At 42.9% G+C, this 17,800-nt stretch overlaps 1 protein-coding gene across 1 annotated transcript in view; it reads right to left on the reverse strand.

Annotated features, from left to right (window-relative positions):
- The window catches only part of CSE1L (chromosome segregation 1 like), a 1,337,268-nt gene that overhangs the window by 1,153,358 nt on the left and 166,110 nt on the right, over nucleotides 1-17,800 (reverse strand). The window contains exon 9 of the mRNA XM_044088970.1: nucleotides 15,350-15,517. Coding sequence (XP_043944905.1) covers nucleotides 15,350-15,517 — 168 coding nt within the window. The remainder of the gene's footprint in view (nucleotides 1-15,349; nucleotides 15,518-17,800) is intronic.

The following is a 17,800-nucleotide window of genomic DNA, read 5'->3' on the forward strand; positions in this document are numbered from 1 at the left end:
GAAAGTGGAACCTGTAACCTTGAGACCATATTCAGAACCCATTTGTCTTGGGTGATTATTTGGCAATTTTGAGAAAAAAGTGCAAGTTTCCCCCCTAAGGGGGCTGCCAAAAGGGAATCACCTCCTTTTGGGGTTGAGGTACCCCACTGTTGTGGTCTGTAAGAGCCTTGGGGTTGAGATCTGCCTCTCTGTGGCCTGTCTGACACTGGAAAGGACCAATTCCTTGTAGGCCAATTTCTGCTAAATCAAGGTGGCTGTACCTGTAAGAAATCTTTGACTGCATAGATTTAGCTTCATCATCCATTTTCTTTAACACCTCTTCTGCCTTAACACCAAAGTATCATGCTGTAAAGGAGCATCCAATAATTTTACCTTAACATGGTCAGGCAAACTCTGCTCTTTTAACCAAGCATGTCTTCGAATCACAGAACCTGTAACTGCGGCTCTACAAGAGGCCTCAAAAGAATCAAAACCACATTGCAGAGTATGTTTTCCCACCTGTTCAACTGCATGCAATAAATCCTGCATTTCTTTATAGTCAGGAGCTTCTGAGCTTGTAAGCATTTTCTGTTTTAACTGAGCCATTAAATATTGTTGGTACTTAAGCATGTGAAACTGGCAATTTAAAGCCCTTACTGCTAAAGTTGCAGAAGTGTAAACTTTCTTCCTGCATCTATCCAATGCTCTAGAATCTGTCAGAGGGGACCGAGTTTTTTGCAATGGAAGCCTTAACCCCTTTGGGACCCTGGGAAATGGTTTCTGGGTCAGCAGAAGGGTTTTTATAAAGAAACTTGAGTCAGGGACTCTACAGTACCTATCTGGCTTGGCTGGTGCAGAGAGGGTGTCTGAGGAACCTGTTTGGTTTTCATGGCTGTTTTAGATTTACTGAAGGCTTTAACAGAGAAGGAGGAAGGCCTGAAGACCCCTTGAGAAATGGCAGGCCTGTCTAAATTCTCAGTTTCCCCGCCAGGAGCGGCGTCGGTATCTGTAGTAGGAATGGGGGCCGAGGAGCCTGCGACCTCTGGCACTGAAGACACCGGTAATGCATTGTCATCGGTACTCGGGGGCTGCGTAGGCACCTCGCAGAGTCCTGGAGAACCGGTAGTCGGCCTAAGCGTAGTATCAGTAGGTGGTGCGGACCTCGTATGCCGGTCCTTATCTTTGCGTTTTTTGCTCAAAACTGGAGTCTGGGTATCCAACGACATAATATAATTAAATTTTTTGCCAAAAAAGTGAAGGGCGAACTCCGCCCGACGCTTAATAGTGCATTTGTTGAATCTAGCACAAAAACGGCAGGCCGAGACGTCGTGGTCTGGGCGTACGCAAGGTATACAGTAAGAGTGGAAATCCTTACGCGGTATTTGCTTCCCACATGAAATGCAATTATTAACTTTGTCTGACATCGGTCTGAGGCAAGAAAAGTTTCCCCAACGGGGTACTTAGCTTTCAAGACTACTTCGGCTGAAATACTTTCCTAAATCTCAGGAGATGGCCAACCGCACTTGCGAACGGCTTCTGCTTCGGGCACCGCGTGGCAAGAAAGACTGGAGAAAATGGCGTCTGCTGCCTCTTATACCCCTGCCGCACTGACGTCAGGGAAGAAGCGACGACAACCGACGCCAGACCTAGACTTTGGAATTCGGCCGACCGAGGACCAGCCTGACGGCAGGATAACCCCATCTGTTATGACTGCAGCTGTATGCACGATGAACATCAGACAGCGAGATACATTGTGGTCAGGTCCTAGTCAAGGAATACAGTACTAATTAAAATCTTTGTGAGGTATTTGCTTTCCACAAGAAATACAATTAATGGACTTTTACTGGCATCGGTTTAGCGCAAGAAAAAGTTTCCCGAACAAGGTACTTGGTTTTAGTTGAAGACTTCAGTTCTCAAACTCTAAAACGAAAATTTCAGGAGTCTGCTGACTGGCACTTGCGAACTGCTTCGGGCACCACACGGCAAGAAAGACTGATGTAATGGCGTTTGTTGCCATGCTTTATACCCCTGACTACCTGATGTCACGGAAGATGAGACAGCAACTGACACAGGGCCCAAGACTTTGATAACCAGGCCAACTGAGGGTTACTGCAAGCAGATAACCCAAATATGAAGACTGCAACATTGAAACAAAGAACATCTGCTTCGGGCACCGCACGGCAAGAAAGACTGATGTAATGGCATCAGCTGCTTGCTTTATACCCCTGACAACCTGATGTCATGGAACAGACAGCATCTGACGCAGAAATCCGAAGACTCTGGTACTCAGGCCGGCTGAGGGCTACTTGCAGGCAGATAATGCAAATGTGATGACTGCAACACTCAAACACGAAGAACATCCAGAGTAAAGCTAGCCAAGAGAGCAGAACAGAGCCATCTTTGGCATAGCTGCCATTTACGCAAAGCTTTTAAACTATTAAAGTTTTCTGTTTTAACTGTGTGAGGATTTAATTTCAGAGTAGTCTCCAGTAGTGATGAATATCTTACTAATGCATAGTAACAGTTTACTACTAGACCAAAGGTCTCTGGTGGGTGAATAGTACATTACAATATTTTGTAAAGTACAGTTGTGTACACTTACCATAAATGTAGATGTTAGAGTGTTATTCACTGTTGCAGTCAACACACTGGGTTATCCTGCCAGGGGTAGTCCTCGGTCGGCCCAAATACCAGAGGCTTAGTATTTCTGAGTTGGTTGCTGTCGCTCCAGGACTGACGTCAGGTCGTCAGTGGTATAAAATCTGGCAGCAGACACCATTACATCAGCTTTGCTTGCTCCATCTGTGACGAGCCCCAAATAGGGAGCTAGGTTATGGTGGAAGAACTATCAGTAGTAAGTTGTTGTGTCTTTCGGCTTTTCCTGGTTAGGGGTCGCCACAGCGGAACCCTGGTCCGCTAATGATTGGTAGTTGATTTTTACGTGCAGAGTTACCAGCCCTGACTTACAACCTTCAACGAAGGTACGCCCATCCACGCATGTCTCCATGCAGAAGACGCTCTAGCTGAGAATCGAACCGGACAGAGTCTTACTGTGAGGAGACACCACTACCGCAGCACCACCACCGCAGGTCTGTATTAAGTGAATACTAAAAATTCCCTGTAAAGAGTGAGGAAGAGAGAGATAAGGGGGATGGTGGGTGGGAAACCAGGACTGCAACAATGAATACACTCCAACATCTACATTTACATTAAGTGTACACAACTGTACTATGTTCATGTTTCACTGCTGCAGTCATCACACTTGGGTTGATTCCCAAAGCTGAAAAGGCTTGAGGCAGTCAAGACTAGGGGCTGGTTAGGAAGCCCTGCAAGACTGCAGTTGCAAAACCTGCCCTGGATTTGGAGACTATAGGCAGGTAGCAATGCTTGAAGGTGTGAACAGAAGTCCATGTTGCAGCCTCCAGTATGTCCCTGGTGGGGACCCCTCTGAGAAAAGCTGCATAGGTGGAGATTGCCCTGGTGGAATGCATCCTGATCCTGACCCCCTTACGGGGCAGTTTCCCGTGGTGTTTGTAGCAGAAATGGATGCAGTGTGCTGTCCATTAGAAGATAGTTTGGATATGGTCTTGCCCTCTGCCCCTGCTGCAAAGCTGACCAGCAATTAGTCAGTTTTCCTAAAAGATTTAGTCTTACTGAGGTAGAACCTGAGCTGTCTGGGCACATCTAGAGAATGCACAATTCTTTTCCCCTTGTTTTGTGGGTTAGGGAAAAAGGTGGGAAAATGAACAGATTGAGAGCCACATTGGACACCACTTTAGACACAAACGTTTGTTAGTCCTGAGGGTGACTGTTAGCATGGAAAACAAAAGGGCTCTACAGCCATGAGTGCTTGTAGCTCTGAAACTCTTCTAGCTGAAGTGATGGCCAGAAGCAAGGTTGTTTTCCAAGAAAGGAATTTTAACTCTGCTGAAGCTGCAGGCTCAAAGGAGGGTAGGATGAGCTATTCCAACACAAAATTAAAGTCCCAAGCTGGGGTAGGAGCTCTTCTGCGTGGCCTTAAATTCTTATCCCTTCTTAGGGACTGTGATGAGCGGGTCTGAAGAGAGGCGGCTCTGTGCTGTAATGAGCAGAGATGGCAGAAGCATGAATTTTAATAGAAGGATAGGCTCCCCCTGTGAAGTAGGTCTGCTAGGTAAATCCAGGATGAGAGGTAGGGAGCATACCTCTCAACACAAGAAGTCTGGACAAAGCCAGAAATAATGGGGGGAATAAAGGTCCAAAAACAGGGAAAGATTTTAAATATTGCTCCTATAAGCTTAGAAAGTTGCTAAAAATCAAAATAATGAAAGCAACAGATACTAGAAAATTAAATCCAACGATGTCACACAAAGTGGCTAAAATGACAGATTTTGAATCATCATATATTTTCTGAAGTATATGAAATCTGAAACTCAAATATCTGTCATTTAGTAACTTCAGTCCTTAAATGACATTCTAGAAAACCACAAATTTTATGAGGAACAGACCAATAAGAGGTAAAAATCTGGACAGTTGAAAGGTATGGTAGGGAGGGCTGTGCTGGTTCAGCTCCTTTAGCCTGGGATCAAGGTGCAAAACCTTTTCCACTTATCACAGGATTTTCTAGTGCTGGGGTGTCTGGCTTCACGTACAACATCTAGGACTTGTTTGCTTAGGCTGGCAGCTGGAGGAGATATCCTGGTATAAGCCAGGCTGCAAGGTTCAGGGTCTTCATTTGCATATGCATGAATTCTTTATTCTTCAGAGTCAGGAGAGTTGGGATTTGAGGTAGGTGCCATGGTGGCAGGAGTTACAGGCTGTGCAGCAGTGGGTACCCATGATGGCGTAGCCAGTCTGGGGCACTCTTTTGAAATTAGTGGTAGAAGGGGAAATGTACAGATAGAGAGGTTTACCCACTGGAAGGCTAGAGCATCCACTTTCCAGGCCTTGCTGTGAGGTTCCCTGGTGCAGAATTTGCTGAGTTGGTGATTGTTGCGCAAGGCAAAGAGGTCCACCCTTCGGGGTGCCCCATTTCTGGGTTACAAGGTAGAAAGTTGAGGTCTAGCAAGTTTCTGCTCAAGTTGTCTGCCAGAGAGTTTAGGGAGCCTAGCAGGAATTGTGTTAGCAGGTGTGTTTGCATGGCTGGAGCAGTGTGTCAAAGGGTCATGGCAAGCCTGCAGAGAGGATAAGAGTGAGTTCCTACCTGCTTGTTGATATACCACATCACTGTGGTGTTGTCTGTTTTTGATTACTAGAGGCCCCGGGGAAGAGTATCTGTCAGAGCGTGCTTAACAGCTAACATCTCTTTCTGGTTATGTGCAGATGTATTTGATTTGGGCTCCAATGGCCCTGAATGCACCTGCCGTCCAGGTGTGCACCACAGACATAATCTGATGTGTCTGTGGTGTGGGCCAGGGTGGTTTGGGGTTGAGAAGGGAAGTCCCTTGTTGTGGTTGCATGCTGCGGCCCAACAAAGAAAATCTTTCCTTAGACAGGGTATCATAGGTATGATAGTTTCCAGGTCCTGACAGCGTTGACACCAAAGGCATTTTAGGTACCACTGTTTCCTCGTATGCTCCCAGGAATACATCTTTTTGAGTGGGGACTAGTTTTGATTTCTTTTGGTTTACAGTATACCCCAGGGAGGTCTGTAGGTCCTTTACAAAGGTCAGGTTCTCCAACAGCTTTTCCTGTCTGCCTGAAACCAGTCAGTCATCTAAATAGGGGTAAATTTGAATATTTTTTCTGAAAAAAGCAATGGCTGGAGCCAAGCATTTTGTGAAAACTCTGGAAGCAGTGGATAAGCCAAAGGGAAGCACAGAGAGCTGAAGTGCATAGATCCTGCCCTGAAACAGACATTTCCTGCAAAATTCCCCGATTGGGATGTGTAGGTAGGCCTCTTTGGTCTAGGGTGGCTAACAAAGCATCCTTGGAAAGCATAGGAAGAAGCTGCTGGAGGGCGAGCATTCTGAATTTTGTTATCACCAGGAAGGTGTTTAGAATTGATAGATCGAGGATTGGGTGCCAGGTGCCCTCTTTTCTGGGTACCAGGAAAAGCCTGGAATAAAAACCTTGGCCTACCTGGTCTGCAGGAACAGGCTATATTGCCCTACTGGAGAGCAGGGAATGGACTCAGTTTTTTGGCCCCTGTCCACTGGTTTGGAGGAAGATCTGGGAGCCCTTTTGTGTTGGCAGTGTGTGGAAATAAAATCTGTATCCCTGGGACACAATGTTGAGGACCCACTGGTTTCTAATAGAGGCCCAGTTGTTTACATGGAAGGAGAGCTTTCCTCCTAGGGCACAATCAGGTGGGTTGAGGTAAGGGGTGGAGGTGTAAAGTCATTGTGAGTTCTTCCCATAAGGGGGTGGCTTAGTACTCCCTGTTTTTGAAGTGGAGGAACTCCATTCCTTAAGATGTGTTTCCTCTAGGTCTTGGCTGAGCTGGCCTGGAAGGGACCGGAAAGGACCAGTGCTTGGATGGGCAATGCCTACTGAACATCTGAGGCTGGACCTGCAAGTAGTTAACTGTCTGCATAGATTTAGCTTTTTCTTCCATCTTTAAAACCTGTTCTGCCTTGGTGCCAAATTGTCTTTCTTCAGTGGTGCGTCCAATAGTTTTGATATGGTCTGGCAAGGTCTGTTTCTTAAGCCAAGCATGCCTTCTAAGTACAGAACCAGTGACAGCTACCCTGCAAGATGCTTCTAGGGCATCAAAGCCACATTGCAAGGTGTGTTTAGTAACTTGGCTTGCAGAATGCATAAGCTCTTGTAATACTTTATTTTCTGCACAAGCAGGAAAGGTAGATATTTGAGGAGTTCCATGGTATGTTACTAGTATTTCAGCATGTGGAACTGACAATTTAGCTCTTTAACGGCAAGAGTTGCAGAGGTGTATACTTTTTTACCCCATCTGTCTAAAGCTCGGGAATCCCTGTCCGAGGGGGAATTCTTGGCTGTGGTTGCTTTTAATTCCTTTAGGTCCTTGGGCGATGACCTCTGGGGTCAGCAGTAGGATTTTTGAAAAGAAATTTAAAGTCAGGTTTCCTGGGAGCAGAAGGTAGGGTGCCAAGAGTCAAACTGGATTCCATAGAGACATCTGCCACAACATCCAAGACAGGAGGAATGGTTAAAGGTCTGTGCTGTGGCAAATCTAAGAATTCCTTGAGTCTCTTTTTGGACTGAGGATAGTCCTGACATTCCCATTGGAAATGCTCCCTTAAAGTATGTAGGGTTTCACCAAATGAAAAATCCTCTGAGGCAGAAGGAATGGATTCCTCAATCTAAATCCTCATAAGCAGAGAAGGGTTGCATGTCTTCATATTCAGAAACCTCAGTCATCAGACTCCTGGTCAGATAAAACTGCTGGGGACAAGTTTCTCTTTTAGATGGGGTAGGTTGGCTTCCCCTAATAAGCATGTTGTCTTCCACCATTTTAAGCATTTGAGATTGAGGCATGGAAGCAGGTGCCTGAGCTTGGGTAGTCGTTTTTTTAGGCGCAGTTCATCCCTGGACCTCAGAAACTCAGTGGTTTTAGAAAACTGAAAGCGCAAGAGTCTGTCGAGTATCGGTAGTGCGAAGAGCTTCCTCAGAAGCCGGTACCTGCTCAGCGGCTCTGGACCCATCCAAGGTAAAGACATCTGCAGGATGCTTAATCAGTCTTGTGGCATACAGGACTCCTAACGGGTCTCTGTAGTGGCCTGCGATTCCACAGAAGCGGGTATTAGGGGCTGAGAACGCACCTCACAGAGGACCAGAAAACTGACTACTAGCTTACCGGAAGTGTAGTCGGCAGTTCTGGACCTGTGTGGTCCACGTCTTTATCCTTAATTTTTTTTCGGAAGATCGGTAGTCAGATGGCTTACCAAAGCCATATCTGAATACGGGAAGAGAGCGAAAATATTTAGCTAAAATAAGGGTCCGACAACATATAGTTCTGGCACTAAACAAAACACAAAAGTGACAGTGAGGTAGGTCGTGGTCTGGGCCTAAACAGGTGACGCAGTAAGAATGGAAGTCTGTGTGGTATTTGCTTTCCACAGGTGAGACAATTAACTTTTTCTGACATCGGTTAGAGCAAAAAAAAAAGGATCTCCAATGGGGTACTTAGCCTTAGAAGACCAACTTCCATTCGGAAACGAAACTCTGGTAGCGGTTGACCAGCACTCATGCTAACAGCTTCTGCTTTGGGCTCCTGCAAGAAAGATTGATGTAATGGTATTGGCTGCCTGAGTTTATACCACTGACGACCTGACGTTAGTCCTGGAGTGACAGCAACCGATGCAGAAATGCTAAGCCTCTGGTATTTGGGCTGACTGAAGGTTACCCCTGACAGGAAATCCCAAGTGTGATGACTGCAGCAGTGAAACGAAGATAATCAGTGGGCATTTGTCAGGAGAGTACAAAAGGTTGGGGACAATGATCATTTCTGAGCATATCAACTGGTTTAGGACTTCAAGCCAGTTTTATTGTTTTAATCTAATCCAAGGCAGTGTGTTTTATAAGGCTAGTAGCACATTAAACTATTTTGCAGTAGCAGAAGGCTGACTTGGTTTTAGAAGTAGTGTTATTTTTTAAGAAAAAGGGGAGGCATACAGAAGTAAGCTGCTACTACAGTAATCCTTGCCTGATCAGTCAGGTAGTGTTCAGCCATATAGAGAAAGCAAAGTTTTTTTGAGAGTTTTCTTGATGGAATAGAGTATGTGAGAATTAATTTGAGACAATCTATTACGACTCCTGGCAGTTTAGTTTGGCTTATGGTTAATTTTTTTGCATTACTTCAGGTTAATATGAAATGCATTTCTGGTTAAGGTGTTATGGAGTAAATAGCCCAAGTTCTTTTTTGGAATTAAGCAGCAAGTTAGAATTTAGCCATATTTCAATGTAAACATATTTCTGAACGATTTCCTGCAATTCTGTTATGGATGGGGTAGAGCATACAAGGATTGAAAATCGGTGGTATATTGTAAGAGTGCGGGCAAGTATTGTAGCATTATGAAATTTATAAAACTATTAAGGGAGGCAAGTGCAGACCCTTGGGGAACCCAACAATAATTGGTTAAAAAGCTGAAAGGTTGCGGTGCCATTTAGTTGCCTGCTGACTCAAATAACTGACACCAGGAGAGGGAAACAGTGAGGAGCTTTTGGTGGGACACTGTCAAATGCTTTGGAAAGATCATGGAAAGAAGTGAAGAAAGCAGGCAACCATCACTTCTGTACTGGTTTATTATGTACTGTGGCTGGGCCTGTAACAAACTGCCCTGGGGAGGTGGTTGTGTTTGGTTGCGTCTCAAGATGAAATTGAATACATTTCAAGGATTTTCTGTCCTTTCCAAGTTAAAACCTGGGGAAATACTTTTGATTTTATTTTTAGCCAGGTTTCAGTGGTGATTAGAATTTCTGGGGAACAGACCCATCCCTGGATATCATGAATTTTGTCGCAGATGCTTCGGAAGTTAGTGCTGAAAAGAATGAGGGTAGTTCCATCACCCGACAGGGAAAAATGTGTCTGAGCATTGAAAAGTAATGGGTTGGCCATAGTGGGTAGCGATGTTCCAGTCCAGGGTTAGGGCAGATATCTCCAGTTTCAGGATGGAGGTGGGGTGAGAAGATGTATGGAGCAATTTTAATATGACTCACTATTGCTGATAAAATGCTAATCTTAACTGTACAACTACTAAAGAACCAATCTGAGCATGACTATTGATACAGAGTAAACTGGTGAAATAGCCTATATCCAGCAAGTTTCAGTGCAACCTGCTACACTGTCCATTAAAGTCAATCACAATTCAAAAAAGTATAGAAATGGCCTTAAGCCACCGTTAACTTTCACAGTGCTCAAGTCAGCCTGCATACAACACAGAACTGCACACTACCTAGAAAACAGCACAAGCAAACTTAGCACAGCTCCAGCTGGTTAACAGCTCTATGATGTAGTATTCAATATTGATCTGATCATAAACTAATCTCACTGGAAATCCACATCCCGCCCCCACCCCAAACAAAAAAGACCACAGTGAAGAACTTCTCTACAAACAAACTTCACACTACAAGACCTGTGTGGTATCCTTCAAGGCCCCCTGCACCAGTGGAAACCAAGCCAAATGCAAGCCCCTTCTGAACACTCCAGGACTGCATGGATCAGGCAATCCCAAATAAAACCAATCGATAAAACCAAGACTCTTTCACAAAGAGGGCAAACGACCAGTCTGGTGGACTTTACAATAAGAGGAAAACTGACCATGATGAACAAAAATCCATAAAAGGGAAGTCAAAAAAATCATTATCAGTAGTCAAATACAATCAACTCAAAAAAAAAACTAAGACCACTAAATCCCAAAATTGCCATGGATTCAGGACAATCATAAGGCCTTTTTCATTATTGGGAACCTGGTGAGCAGGAACCTAGATTGGAGGAGTGGTCAGATCTCACAAAATCACTGATGAAATCAACATTGCCAACATACTGGCAGACAGGTTCAGTGCAAACTTCACCCCAGGTCCAGGCTTCACCCCTCTCCCCCCAGCTGAGTGTAGCCTCCCAGACATCTCCGTCTGCCAGGTGAAAGCTGCTCTCATGCCTCTCTCAAAAGCTAATCAAAAAGACGGATGGTGTCGGCCTTGTGCTACATGAGCTAAATGAGGGAATTATGCCCGCGCCAGGCAGCTAAATAATCTCAGCCCACCACAGGATACGTGCTGCTTACAGGTGCGGCAACTGTAAGTCCCCTCCCACAGTCCCAGTCCACAAGGCAGTGCCTCTACAGACCCTAGTGCCTCAACAGTCTAAAGTAACAAGTCCTGGATAACAAAGCATGGGAGAGGACAAGATATGGGGACTTGCGGAGATATGGGGGACTTGCAGACATTGGACCCGCCCCATCATTGGATTTTGAAGCAGGTGAAACTTCTTTGAAACAGTTTGGCTTCGCATTGATGAGGAGTCACTTCTTCATACAGCCACCTTGACACAAGAGGCCATTGACCTTGCCCCTCGGGTATTACAGAAAACCTTGAGCTTTTAAAGGCCTTGACACAACAAGATGGGTTCAAAACCCCTAGGGAATGAACCCACAGGGTTGAGTTGCCCATATGTCAGAACCCACAGGAGCGGTCACAAGTGGTGTCCAGGGCTCAGTCCCTTGGCCCCTATGTTATTCAGCATCTAGTTCCTCAGAAGTACAGGCCAACATGGGAGGACTTATTGTTCCAAAGTTTGCAGGCATTTGCAAACTGAAGCCATAGGAAGTTTTTGGCTGACAAACCGGAAATATCCATAGTGGAAAGACACGAGTAGATGGAAATCCATCAGAAGGGCCCACGGATACAGATGGCTGGGGACTCCAGCCATGGCCTGAAGTTAAGCGTAACAAATGTATAGTCTAACCATGGCAAAAAACAAAATGCACCAGAAGACCATATCAAGCACCTGGGGACCCACCATATAGGTGGCCTTTCTTTTGACACAGAAGGTTGCTAAGAGTGGTTAGAAAGACCTTCCACATTGCCCACCTTCTTTAGAAGGGATTCACATCCAGATCTAGTGGGTCATTGAAAAGTGTACTCTTCATACATCAGACCATCATTAGAGTATTCATCCCCATTCGGATGCATCTCACCCGACATCTAACTAGCAATTGGAGACCCCAAAAGTGATGCACCAAACCCGACATTGGACTCCAAAATCTGTCATAAAGTGCCAGATTAGAGAAGGATAACTCTATTCAGTTGCCAAACGTCTACACTCAGAGGTGACATGTCATATGCTCACAGGGCCATGTCCTACCCAGAGTAATGGACATGCTCCGCCTCAAAAGAAATGTACTGCACAAAACCACTCGACAGCCACTTAAACCTTGCGGATATAAATGACCTCTGCTGGAGGAAATCGTTATGCTTCAGGATCTCCTATGCAAGTGAATAAATCCCTTGCTATGTGAGCAGAGCACCTCGCTGGCTCTGTTCGAAGAATCTTGACCTGTGGATGGGAGATCGTAGGTTTATCCGGGAATCATCTCTGTCACTGCTGGACAGAGGCACACTGCTGGATGGGCGAGGTATTTTCATATAAGAAATTGGCGTAAGCCACAAAATTTAGGCTAAACATAAAACCCATAGGGCAGATAACACAAATGTAAACCTATGAACCTAAACATTCACGGTGCAAAGTTCTCAGGCTACTATAGTCTCTTTAGTTAAAATCCTTGTTCACAGATGTGCTCCACTCATTTAAAAAATAAGTAACCCACCAAAGTGAAAAGTCCAAATAGTAAATTAAATATTCTTTAACAAAGTTGGAGCAATCCTGAACTTAAAAAGCATGAGAAAACTATCTGTAAGCATCTGTGCCAAGTCTACATGTACAAAAAAAGGGAGGCAATTACAAGTTGTTAAACTTTCAGAAGATCCTACAGAGTGCATTTCACTAAGCAAAGGTTACATCTATAATCCTTAAAGCGAGGACTCCGATGGACTAGTAGGAAATGCAAATTATTGAAACAGATACAAGACACTAGACAACAAATGCTATCAGTCTACAGACCAATTAAGCCTGAAAGCACCCACACTCTTACAACCTGCCTTCACAAAGAGGGCAAGAGGCCTGGTAAAAATTTGAGACTACCCTTCCAGCTATCATGGTTGACTTCGAGGATAACTGTTTCACTCCAACAGCTATTTTATTCTGAAAAAAGATAAAAGGTGGGAGATTAATAGTCACACCAGCATGCCAGATTCTTAAAATATTAAATGAGGGAACAGATGTACACGTATAGACATTTATAACTTTGCTACCAACCATCGCTGTGTTATTGCTAACATCACTGTGTTAATGGACTAAAGCAAACCTACTATGCCAAATCTAATCTGGAAGGCTAAGCAGTGTTACCATCAAAGTATTCCCCACCATTTTCTATACAGAAAAATCAGACCCCGATTCAGATTTTACTAAAAACCTCCACTCCTGCTGAACTAAAGCACTGCACTTAAACAAGCCACGAAAAATAAACTTACCTCAATACAGGGAGAGAAAGTTAGCCCATGCATGCATGAAAACCTACACAGACCAAGTGCTAGTCAGATATCTTACACAATAACTTATCCCACTGAAATGAAAGGGAAATTTTAACTAAATAGCAATATAAACCAAAAATATATTACACGTACATGTAATCACACACAAATGCAGACAAAAAATACACACAGACAGGCTCACGGAAGTATGTAGGACATTAATATATGGATTATGTGGAGTCTGCTTGAATGATTAGGTTTTACTTAAAGTAAAAAAGTGCATGCATCTGTTATGTGTACACAAAATTTGCAAGGAACATTGACCAGACTAACGGCTATGAATCTTGTGCGTTATACTATATGGTTGAAAACCAGTGCAGGTTACTTTGACCTCACATTCAAAGATCGCATCTCTCCAACAGACTTCAAAATCCAATGAAGTGCCACCACCTTGTGCAGTTACTTAGCAGTAGAAACAGTCTTACTCTACACACTATATACAAAAATACATTGCTAAAATATGAACAAAAATATTAACATTTCTCAGAAATAAAAGCAGTAAACACCAAATACATTACATGCTCAGGAACAATAAAAAGTATCCAGAGCATATAGAAAAACTAACCTTCTGATGAAAGTGAACATACAAATCGCACAAACAGGAAATGAGGCAGTAAAGGAAGGCCAAAAGTCTCCCAACAAAAGAAACAGTCACTAACCTAGAAGTAAATTACACATGCACACACAAATGCAGTAAAAATCCTCTGTTAGGCACTGTCTGAATTAAGACAAGTGTAAAGATACAGTACGCAAGTTATGCATCTATACCAATGCTTATTAAAATGGAAATAAAAATTGCCTTAGAAACCCTAGAATATAGCACCAGCAGCCAACAAGAAAAACAATGGATTAAAGTATTACAGCTTACATGCAATCTTTCAGCCCTTGAGAGTTATAAAAGGATTACACTTAACGGCTTCACATAATGTGGAAAACATTTTACGTACGTTTGTAAGCTACTTTGCTACATAAATTCACGTTTCCCCCATTTTGATTCTCACCTGTCACTCAGTTATGCAGGTTTCGCAGCAACTGTCTTGTAGCAAAGTCACATAAATATTACCTACTAATGTACTATTAAAACACACACAATTCAAGTTCACATTAGAGAAAATTAAGATTTTAGTTTAACTCAAATGTACTGTCTCAATGTTAACACTATGTGAAGGACTGCTGCTAAGGTGTTGTGTAGCCTTAGCACCAGTTTACAAATGCAAATGCACCAGAACAGCCCCTGAAATAACTACCCAGAAATGTTCATACCAAAATTCCACAGAGGCAATATAACCATGTACAGCAAGCAACTAAAAACTAGCAGAAGAGTTAATTTACATTAAAATACACTGCTGGAAATAATTCTTACATAAACTATCAAAGACAAAATGTTCATTTTACAAGTGCCCCTAAGGAGTGCATGACAGAAGTTACCACACACCTGGGAACAGTAAGCACTTACCCTTTAAGACTGTGCTCATAATCCTGGATATGAGGAAATCTGTACAATGCACACACGATTGTGCCTTACTGCACATACTTACGGATGTACACACACACACACACACACACACACACACACGCATTCATCCACAGTTTAATAACTTTCTAAAAATGTCGATTTTCATTTTCTTACAATTAGTGTACAAGACATTTACCACATACGGTCATTTACACAATCTAAATTAAGCAACCCATCTTGATTAACTTGAAAAACAAACTGCAAAAATGATTAATGTGATAGCAAAACACTTCATAACCATTTATACCATTGGACAACAGCAACAATCCTCTACAGCACATTAGATACATGGGAAAAGGCCTGAAATCAATATGATCAAATGGAGGAAAAGAAAAAAGTCCTGGATTTCACAGGCACGCGCATTTAAATCTGAATTGTAGTGCAGAGGGCATAAATCGATCTACTTGAGACAGAGATTAAAGGTGAAACTCACCATTTCTGGGAAGGGAATGTTTCAGAAATCTGACACGTTCCCACAAGAAGCCAAAAAGCTACGCAGACTTGAGCCTATGTAAATCTGATCATATACCTTTGACAAGTATAAGTTCTTACAGGACATACTCCCAAGCTATTCAACTTAAGACTGTACATGGCAGAAGTCAACCAATATAAATGCGCAATACAATACAGCCAAACTGCAGTGACAAATATGGGGCAAAATCTGCAGGACTCAGATTTTTTGCCAGTTCATACATTGTGTTAATGTAACCTATATGTTGCAAACTACAGCTATACTACAGTTATACATCAGAATTTAGAAAAGTAACTTCATACTAAGAAGCAAGCATTTTGATTTTTAGTACTTACCAAATCATATTTCACCTGCTGACCAGTTGTTACTAGCAAATTCCAAATGGCAGTAACAAACTGAGGCAAATATGGCTGAAATTCTTCATCATATTTCTGAGCATAGAGAGCAGCATTGTCACAAATCTGTGACTTCAGCATCTCCAACAATCCTGCTTCCTCTTCATCCTGCAAGACAACAGAAGGAAAATTAATACTCACTATTTCACAAGATACATACAAAAAAAAAGGTCACAATATGCTTTACATTACAAACGTGCACCAGAGATAAATCTGTGGCACTACATCACCAGAGAATGGAAGCAGATGCAATTCCATATCAGAGTGGAACTTCTAACACCATTCAGTGCTAATCTTTCTAAAAAAACAAGCATAATGGAACAGTTCTAAATGCAAGACAATCCCGTAGACTCCCTGAAACAAATATGATCCAAACACAAACATGCTGTGATGTTATGAGGTAGTGCCACCTCTGCTAGGGAGAGTAGGGCAATGCATGTGTACATATCCCAGCATAGTTAGCTGGAGTTTTGTAAATAATTATGTTATTTGGACTATCACACTGATTTGTACAACCCGATTGTGATTAAATGCCCCAGATCTTTCCTAGCCATTAGTTCTACTCTCCAAAGTGATACTCCACACCAAGCTTTCTGTGACTAGTTCAATACTTTTAATTACTATTCAATGAATTCTACCCATCAACTTTATCCACTAAACTGGCAGTTCCAGACAGTACAGCCCTCCCACCAATATTCCACCGCTACATTTATCTTTACTTCTACATGGCTGATCCTGTTCTCTATTCCTTTACATACTTGAAATCAGTAGAACTGTACTGAATCCTAGACTCTGACCTAATTCCAGACACGTTTCAGGTCACCACCCACATTATGCCCTTTCAGTTGTGAAGCTATCCAGTTTTCAGTTCAAGATCCTACCCTCCCCACCCAACTCTGGTTCACCTCACAGCCTCCTATGTGGTACCAAGCCAGAGGCCTTATTGAAGGCTAGGTAGGCTACACCTACTGGTACACCCCCCTCACTAAATTTTCCTTTATCTCAATCGTAAAACTATATGGAGCAAAGCAGCAATGCTACACACTGCAGTGCCCACTTAAGACCACACGAGTACTGTGAAGAGAGTTATGTGCTTACCATATTTTGGAACCTGTGCTATCCAGTATCATTCATCATGGATGGGTCTTTGATCTGACCTCGATCGAAGCTAGCAAAGTGAGCGACTGTTCCTGAGCTCAAGCTTCTCCCCTCACTTCCTGTTACCTTCCTATTACCCATAATCCTCAGAGTTTGCTAAATGACTATCCAGACAGGAACACTGTCCTCACCCAGCAGAACCAAACACACCATTACTCCAAGAATCCCATGGTCACCAGAAGGAGGGGGACTGAGGGTGGGAATGTGATGAGCAATGACACTGGATAGCACAGATTCCAAGTACATAGCTAGCTGATGCTATCCTTGTCAATATTGACCGCGGATGGGTCACAGCTCCCAGCTACCCATAATCCTGGGAGGTCTCAGGAAAGGACCAAACGATGCTCCATCACTACATACCAAATCCAAATTGGTGTGCTACAAAGGTATGGGGGGTTTGACCAAGTGGCAGCAGCACAATGTCATCCAAGGACGTCCTGGCCCAGAACGGTGAAGACTTAGCCACTGACCTTGTAGAATGAGCTTTAATAGGTCTGGGAAGATTCCTGTGATTTTTTGTAAATGTGAAGTTGTATAAAAGATGCTATCAAATGAGAAATCGACACTTAGGAAATGGCCCTGCCTCTCATGGCCTGGGTGAAGTTACAAAAAGCTTAGACTTTCGAAAATCCTCAGTCCTCTAAATAGAAATGTAACTGCAAATGGACATCCAGGCAATGTAGTGGATACTCCCCTTTCCAAGGTACTCAGTAAACATACCACCAGCAGAGCAGTTCCAGTTGAAGCAGTTTTAATATAAACTAGAACTTATATAAATGCACACACTTAACAGAGTTTTCGTTTCTACCTAGTAGACTTCATTAGATGTGGATGGACAACTACAGTACTTATACCCTTCTAAAACACAGGTTAACCAATACAATTAAAACAGGAAGTTAAAAAAAACAGTGGAAAGTTAATCACCATAAAAGTCACCTTGTGAAGTTTCTGAAAATGTAAAACATTTACTTAAAAAATTATGTAACATTTTATTAAAAAATAAATACCAAAGTCAAAATCTCTAAAATTTAACGCTTAAGGATATACAAAATGTACTAAAATGTCTTAAAATAACAGTTTGATTAAGCTTTCTGCATGAAGTAAAGCTGAAAGGCATTTTTATAATGATCAAACTTCCCTCCGGTAGTCAAAGCTTTAATTACACTTTCAGTTAAACAACCATTTGGTCCAGAGAACCTCAGACTTTACATAAGTTTAAATAAAAATGACTGT

Source organism: Protopterus annectens, chromosome 12.part0 (genome assembly GCF_019279795.1).
Source record: "Protopterus annectens isolate FY-2018-M chromosome 12.part0, PAN1.0, whole genome shotgun sequence".
Classification (NCBI taxonomy): Eukaryota; Metazoa; Chordata; order Ceratodontiformes; family Protopteridae; genus Protopterus; species Protopterus annectens.